The sequence below is a fragment of the Belonocnema kinseyi genome, chromosome 10, assembly GCF_010883055.1.
Source record: "Belonocnema kinseyi isolate 2016_QV_RU_SX_M_011 chromosome 10, B_treatae_v1, whole genome shotgun sequence".
Lineage (NCBI taxonomy): Eukaryota > Metazoa > Arthropoda > Insecta > Hymenoptera > Cynipidae > Belonocnema > Belonocnema kinseyi.
In genome coordinates, this window is record NC_046666.1 from 67,342,417 (window position 1) to 67,351,566 (window position 9,150).

The 9,150-nt window shown below is 31.1% G+C and overlaps 1 protein-coding gene across 1 annotated transcript in view; it reads left to right on the top strand.

The window, feature by feature from the left end:
- The first annotated feature begins 6,995 nt into the window (after positions 1-6,995).
- LOC117181934 (300 kDa antigen AG231-like) overlaps positions 6,996-9,150 on the top strand; it is a 3,558-nt gene continuing 1,403 nt past the window's right edge. The window contains exons 1-2 of the mRNA XM_033374958.1: positions 6,996-7,092; positions 8,858-9,124. Coding sequence (XP_033230849.1) covers positions 7,020-7,092; positions 8,858-9,124 — 340 coding nt within the window. The 5' untranslated portion in view covers positions 6,996-7,019. The remainder of the gene's footprint in view (positions 7,093-8,857; positions 9,125-9,150) is intronic.

The following is a 9,150-nucleotide window of genomic DNA, read 5'->3' on the forward strand; positions in this document are numbered from 1 at the left end:
TGTTTCAGGCGTCGTTCACTCTACTGACACTCTTTTTATTAACTATTTTCCGCCATACTTTCCTGTCCTGGCATACTTCTCTAGCTTCTTTTATGTCCATGATAACAATGCCAATTTTTTTGTAAATATATGAGATACGAATCGCCTTATATCACAGAAAAACGCTGATGTTAAATTTGTTGCAGCTCAAATTTCATTGGATTCCCAATGATCATTTGAGAGAGTTTTCAAGTCTCAAATGTATTCCTCTGAACCTAGGTGCCCATGTGGGCATCTAGGGGAAAGTATCATTTGGAGACTGAATTTTGGCTCATGCAGAGTTGTGGAGTTCTGAACCGCGCTGTCAGCCACCTGAATACCTGTCAAAGCAACTATTCGCTTTGCGATATTAGCCTAAATAATTGTTAATAAGGAAACCAATTGAAACAATATTTACCTAATTTTCAAATTTCTTTTATTTAATAGGGCGCACCAGTCACTTAGAATAAAATTATAACTTCCTAATGCAGCTTTCAAAAGTTAGGTTATTCATACCCGTCAACATTTAAACTAAAGCCGGGATGTATAGAAAAAGTCATGACCGTCTATATATACAATAAGGCATTTTCACTCTAATCACTAGCTCACTTCACTTCGTTGAATACTGAGGGGATAACAATTGACCAAATGCAGGGGACTCGGTTAATTTTTGCTCTATTTTTCTAATATCTTCGTAGAAAATAATTTTTCTGTATAAGTGCAATTGATAAATAGTTTTTCTTTTTTAGTCACTATTTATTGCAATAATAAAATGATAATAATTTTCATTCATACGTGCATTAGGGCTGAGCGCTGGTTGTCTACATTTTGAAGCGCGAATCAAAATAACATTGAAAAGCAATTCTTGTAATTTAAATAAATAATTATTAAAATATACACAAAAATGTATACAAATTGTGTAACTTTTGATTTCAGATAAAAAAAATTTATAACACATATATATATGATGAATAACAGTTTATTTTCATTGAATTTGAAAGACTAATATTTCTCAAAATATTTGTTAATAAATACATTTTTTTAAATACCATATGATATCTCAGCAGCTTGATATATAGAAGCTATTTGCAGAATATAATAGTGATAATATTTGAATAATTCTAAAACAAAATTTCAGATTGTTCTTTTTGATTGAGACGTGACAACACGACGATTGAAGTAAAAAAAAAAAGAAAGCATAACTAGAATGCAGTCGTGATAAATTATGTATTTATAGGTTATATAATTATATGAATTCCCAGAAAAATACATACAAAATATTAAAACTTATAAATAATTATTTTCAATCACTTTTCCAAGAAATTTCTTTTTAAATTAAATGTTTTGTAAAATATAATTTGGTCCTTGGAATTCACTGAAAATAAACTGTTATTAATATATGTGTTGTATTTTTTGCCTGATATCAAAGTTACACAATTTGTATATATCCTTGTGGATATTTTAATAATTATTTACTTAAGTTACAAGAATTGTTTTTTAATGTAATTTTGAATCGCGCACCAAGTGCGGCCGATGAGCGGTCAGCCCTAACGCAAGTGCAGTGGCTCAGGGTGCCAACATTGGCATCATTGGTCCATGGTATAAACCGGAAAAATAAATCAATTCAGCCGGCAGGAAAAAGTTGGGATATGAAAGGCTCAATTAGGTATTTTCACTTCAACCATCAGCTAACTTCACTTTGTTAAAAGCTAAGGGGGAAAAAGGGATCACATGCATGGAATAAAACTTTATTTCTGTAATATATTTGTGATTGATCATCATTATTATTATTTTATTATTTCATTAAATAGTAATTGAAAAATAAAAACTATCTTTTAACTACATTTATATAGGAAAAATGACCTTTTACGAAGATGTTAGCAAAATAGGGCAAAAATGTACTGAATCCCATACATTTGGTCCCTTATTTTCCCCTCAGCAATCTACGAAGTGAAGTTAGCTGTTTATTGAAGTGTAAATACCTAATAGGCTTTTATCTTATCAGTTTGAATATTCCCGCCGCTATATTTGAAACATTTCAATGTTTCACGAAACTCCCAATGTTTCATGAAACTTTTCATCAGGCTAAAGTTTCATGCAAATTTACATAACTACTCATCGCGAAAAACAAATTTCTGTTTTTATTATAGAATTGTATTTACCTTATCTTTCATGTATGACACTAGCCACTGCAAGATAAGGTATCTAAGGTACCTTTAAACTTCCGCAGAAAATCTAGTGGAAATTTGTTCGAACGACCAGGCATCAATTTCGATGCAGATGGTCACGACTTAGTTTGTACATTCCGGCTTTGGTGGTTTGAATGGCATATAGTAGGTTTTGACTAACCTAACATTTGGATATTACATCACGCCAAGTACTATTTTTATTTCAAGAATATTTAGTCGCTGGTAAATGGGAGGAAATAAAAAATTAGGTAATTATTATTATAACTTACCTACTTTTTAACATCTGTTTCACTTAAATAACGACCGACAAAATGATCTTGACAGGTGACTTACAGTTTGTAGACGACACTTCACGTTGCACTGGATGAGAAAAAATAGTGTCTAAATGATGCTTTCCCCCTAGATTCTCCGAATGAACCTGTGTGGCTTAAATTTGTTGCAACTCTATTGAACACCGATTTCGATGTACATTGGAGGATCGGAGATTTTCTGTGTACCCTTTAAAAACCAACGAATTTTAGTGAGATATAATTCTCTGATGCATAGACTGCCGCGTGATTTGATATGAATCTTGTCAACAAAATTAATGTACAACTTGCGAAAATTCCACAAACATGATTCACTGTCTAGTGGAAATAAAAATTAAGGATGTCCTAGATATGTCTTTGGGACATCCCAAAGACGTGTTTTATAACATGTCTTTTGATCATCCTAGGGATGCTCTTAAAACGTCTAATGTCAGTACGAAAGATGTCCCTAGAACGTTTATGTCTTTAAGACGTCTTTAGGTCATCTTTAGGACCTTGGACGTCTTAGAGACGTTGATTGGCCTAACACTGGTCGTCTTGGGAACGTCATCATAGATATAATCTATGATCCATAGCCATAAATTTATTTGTACAAAGTCGGACAATTTCCGCGTGTTTTCGTCGGTATGTCGGTAGTATAGTGGTATCTTCTCCTGCGGGACACCTATCTTCGAAAATCGTACTCCGAATTTGCATAAAATATCTTCTGTAACTTTTGACAGCAACCCTTTGATAGCCTCGTCCGCTGTTTGCAGTACTCGAAACCACCATGCTATGAACCTGCAACACCCCCTGAAAAGTAAGCGTTATACAGGGTGTCACAAAAGTAGCGGGTCAGGCCTGTATTTTCTTAAGTGAGCTATTTTTTTACAAAGGTCAAGGTCCCTTTTTGACACCGGCAATCGTAAGAACGGAAAATGTACATTCAAATATGATGAGTCTAAACTTTGACCTTGAGAAACAAGAATTTTAGCCTGACGTGGCAACCGTTTGAAGGTCACGGCCGCTCAGGTCGGGTAAGTGAGGTCAATTTTTAGTGTTAACGAAAAACATTACCGAATCAAATGCAATCAATCGTCGGCAAAGATTCATCTGATTTCAGAGTAAATGGCCCCTTGGAGGACGGAATTTATTTATCTTTACGACCTCCTCCTTACACACATATGACTAATCGTCATTTATGAAAGGGTGTGTCTTTAACGTTTTATGATGATTGCAAAATTTCAAGTACGCCGATTTTTACTTCCCTTGATAATAGTTGTTATACAGCCGTGAAAATTTTTTACAGTTAAAAGGACTTAGGCGGAAAAAATATATATAGTTTATACATAGTGTGAAGTTTCATTTATAATATTCATTTGTTTTATACAAAAAATGTATTAAAAAATGGATATCAAATATAATACATCAGGCTATATATAAACTGTATATAATATTTCCGCCTGCGGATTTATTATTTGTTTTCTAATATCGATTTTCTTTCTTTTAAATAACATTATAAATAAAGGAGCCTGATTGTGAAAAACGGTCCAATGCAATATAGAGACAATTTTGTATAATCCCTACATAAAAAATAAATTTAAACTATTTTTTGTAATAATTGTTAGAAAAAAATAACTGTATAGTTTTTAGTAAATTTAAGAATGTTTAGCCTCTCAGTAGTAAATTCAATAAACTTATGCTCAATTAATAGATTTTATGCTCAATTATTACATAATTACTATAATGACCAAGATAATATAACGTTCATTTATATGTACATACATGTTTATTTTCCTGCTTGAAACGGAATGAAAAGCTTACTAAAAATAAAATAATAATGAGGCAATTATCTTTAATGTTTATACTCATCTTTAGCCTTCTGGCATTGATTGCGACTATAAGAGATCCGGCATCTATTTTTGGTACATCTGGATTACAAGTTTTACAACCAAGAAAATCTTGAGATAGTTTACAATATATTGATATTTTCTCGGATAATTCTTAAACTTGAGCTAAAATGTGTTTTTTTTTCCTAATATAATTGGGAATAGTAGCATTCACATTTTTGTACATATATCCTTTTAAAATTTTCCATCGAAAACGATTTAGACTTTTCAAAAGTATCATCATTACTGTTATCAAGGTCTTTGACTTGTTGAAATGACCTTCATGTTCTTTTGGGATCCTGCTGGTATAAGAGATAACAGAAACTGTGATTATGAACTCGCTCCGTAGCTTCTACTCAACCTTTCGATGCAACATGCCATCCACTATAGATACTAGATAATGTTTCCATAAACCGGTTTTTTTTATTCTCAGCGGTAGACGCGTATTTCAAAAGAGACGAAATGTTAGCCTTAATAATAAAAAATGTATTTATTGCTCCTTTTTATGTTAGAATTAGCTTCAGGATCCAGAAATTAAATTCTTGTTTCTTAGAATTCAACAGATGTTTTGATTTAGATGGGGGTCCTCATCAGATTTTCATTCTTGTAGAATTAAGATGATAAACCACATATATTATTGATTGTCTCTTCACTACCAACTATAATATTTCATTTCACACCTTTCACAAAAATAAAATAGTAAGACACTGATGAGGACCTCGACTTGAGTCGAAACGTCTATTGACTTGTAAAAGTCAAAGATTTTATTTCAGAAGCCTAAAGTTCAATCTAATATCAAAATATAAGAATCTATTAAATGCAAAACGTCAATATAAACTCCGCCAGGTTAATAAAAATTGTAATTCTTGACATACACAGAAATACCGTTCGATTTCACTACTGGTTGAAGTAACAATAGAAAAGGGTCACTTATACTTACTTGAAAATTGCATTAGAAATTAGTCGTGTTTCACTGAAAACCATTAAAATGCAATTCGAAGGGCTTGATGTTTGGTCCTGAACTCTAAGGAACGTATATGCATACGCAATTAGGTATTAGCATGAGCTCCCGCCGTTGTGTTGAGGCATCCTTATGTCATTGTAATTCACCGACTTTTGCGTGGGAATTAAGAGAATGCCTACACGCATCGGTAATCCCATTGTACCTTGCCATCCTTAACTTCAGTTTTTACTTTCTCATCATAATAAAGTCTAATAAAGTTCTTCAAATTTTCGATATACACAGTAAAAAAAAGTGTTCAAAATGATACCGGAATCAATATCAGCTTGATATGCAACATAAATGATACCGAATTCAACAGCATTGTGATCGGCCTCGAATTAGTGAAAAAATTAGTTTAAAATGAATATTATATCAAATAAGAATCAGCAAATAAATGTGACATTATTTTTCTAATATTTTTACCGAGCTTAGACTAGTTAATTGTAATATACACAGTAAAAAAAGAATCAATTTTGTTGCAGAGCATTTTGCTCCAACGATCATTTCACATTCGAGGTCATAATGATCTGTCCATTCGGATTAATTTAATCTTATTGTTTGGTTCATTTGTCAGGCTAAATAAAATGGACGCCAATTGTTGGCGCCTGTGTCATAACGACATAACCTAAAAGTTGTATCAAACCGCACACAAGTCACAACTACAGCTAACAGGTGATATTTTCTACTATCAGATTCCGTTATTTTTTTTAACTTTTCAAGTACACTGCACGAATAGAAACCATAAAAAGTTTACATATGAGCTTAAGTAATCTCAGAACTTCAGGCATTTTGGTTTGACTTCGTGCATGATCCCGAATCAGTTCATTATGATTTCAAAAGTCGATCATTTAGTCCGGCCGATCAAAATGATCTTGAATATTCGGTATCATTTTGGTTGCATATCAAAATGATATTGATTTCGGTATCATTTTAATAACTTTTTTTTTGCTGCGTAAACATCAGATTAAACAGATATCTTATTTCCTAAAAACGTGGACAAATTTAATGTGAAGCAAACTTTTAACATTTCAATAGTAACATTTTAACTTCATTTATTAGAAATCATACTTATTACTTATCTTATCAAAATTTCTTTATTTCCAAAGATTATCCTGCAGAAGTTAAGTGTCGATCGCTGTCATTTAAACTTTGTTGTAAGTTCTTACTTAGTAAGATTAACAGCTGTGATAAATTAGATAATAATCAAAAATCCAAGTGAAATTTGCATTACTCTATCTGTATTGTATTGCTCCTTTATAATAAAAAACTAAATTATATTACGATTATTTACGTTTCATCACAGGCCTAATTTAATTGCAGTATTTATTGATACTGAAATAATGCGACTGAGTTTTTCATAATTAAAAAAGTCTATTTCTCAAGACTGTTTATCAATATGTAAACACCTTTTTGATAAGTAAAAACGTATTGTTTGAGAGCTAATCGGTCTCACCTAGGTTGTAGTATTGATCGGAATTATCTTTGTATCTTTTTTATCACCTGCCCCTTCCTCCTAATGATAACCAAAAAATTTTCCCGATTATTATAGTATTGATTAGTTTAAGTTCTCGATAAGGAATAGACAACTCTAAAATTTCCGCAATCGAGCTCGAACATTTCAATCAACATCACCATGTCGTCTCTTGGACATTCTTTCACCACCAGAATACTCTCTGCAATTATATTATTAATGGTATTTGGCCAAGGTATATTCAGTGTTATTAATAAGAAAATTATATCAAATACAATTTTTATTACATTAAGTTCATAAACATATATATCAAATGTATGCCTTTCATAGTTTATAAGGTTTTTATTCCAAATTTAAAATTTTGACAAGCATAATAATAATAATTTTTTGTACCTTTTAATCCTGGAAGTTTTTCGCAAATTAATTTGTCTCTTTTTGAAGTAAATTTAAGTAGAGATTGCTAAATTTGAGCTTTAAAAGTATCCAAAAGTATTTTAAAATATCTTTAAAAATTAGATTCACAAGTAGTTCCGTAGTAAGTTCCGTACCATTTCTGCAATTAATCATTTATAACAGAATTCAAATAAAATTCGTCTTTTCTGGTACAAAATGAAATTGAACTATTTTATTCCAAATTATTTTTTTTTTAAATTAATTTATATCAGTCCAGCACATCCGCGCATTATGATTAATCGCATATAAATTTTGATATAAAATTGTGATATGTATGCTCTGAAAGTTAAAGATCTGATTGAAATTGTTATTGCAATGCCGTTGATCACTATAGTGAATATAGTGTCATAATTTATTCAATCCCACAGTTCCTAAACCATAAACTATTTAAAAGCATATAAAAGATTGGAAGCTTATACATTTTACGTAGCAGTTTCGTGGTGAAGGTGAACTGTCTTGAGTTTAATGGTACTTATCTGTTACTGACTAAAGTCAGTATAAAATTGGTGTATTTTTAGTTATAAGTTTATGTTTTAGTTATTGCTTTCTATCAATATAGACATTAAAATTAAGTAATATTCCTGTTAAGCATGGAAATTGTTATAAAATTCCATTGCTGATATAAAATACGACAGCAACTTTTTGACATTTTTAGGTTAAAATTAAATTTTACAGTTCAAGAACGAACTGTTTGCAATAAAAGATGTAGCAAAAAGAAGTAGGATGAAAACATGAAGAGATATTTTTCATTTCAATCGTGATTAAAATAGTTTCTGTTTTTTCATGAAAAATGTTACAAATTTTCCTGAAATTTTTGTGAAATTTATATGGAAAATTTCATTAATTTTCAACGTATTTCAAACAAGGAGTATTTTTTTCGTATTAAGAAAAACGAAAAAAGCTTTACTTTCGTTAAGTTTTTGTAGTACGTTTTCATAACTTTTCATAGGAAAAAATAATTTTTTATAGATTCTTCTAGATTTACGGATGATTTGCATTAAAGTGGCAACAAATAATGCAATCCTGTAACGTTTTGCTGAGACCGACGGTTATCACACGAAATTTATTTCTACCCGCAAAATCTCAAAAAGGTAACATCGCATTTTACATCAGCAATGGAATTTAATAAAAGAATTCCATGCTTCAAAGGAATATTACTTAATGTTAATGTTCAGATTAATAACAAATAATAACGCAAACATTAACTTATAATTGTGAATATACTAATGTTTTAACCTCATTAAGTAGAAGAAAAGTACCATTTAACTCCTTGCGCTTCACCTTTGCCACAAAAACAGCTTTATAAAATGTATAAGCTTCCAATTTATAAGCTTCCAAAAACAAAAACAATGTTTAAAACCTCTATACACACTTTTTCGACAGTCTTCACTCTCTTTCAGCTTGTATATCGTTTAGATATTTTATAATGAAGATCATCATTTTTATTATTTGAAGTCAGCATCATATCTCATTTTCCGAAACAACTTTTTTTTCAGTGCACGCAGAAGAGGACTAATTCGAATGAATGAATTTTTTGTATATTTTAGGTTTATCCTTACAGTGTTACTTTTGCAAAATTGACGCAGATGGGAAATGTGAGGAAAAATTAGATGAATGTAATAATTTAATACCAACAACAGTGCTAATAACAACGACAGAACCAATAAGAACAACAGAACAAATAACAACGGCAGAACCAATAACTACTACAGAGCCGATAGAAACGACAGAACCAATCACAACGACAGAGCCAATAGCACCGACAGAACCAATAACTACTACAGAGCCAATAATACCGACAGAACCAATAAATACTACAGAGCCGATAGAAACGACAGAA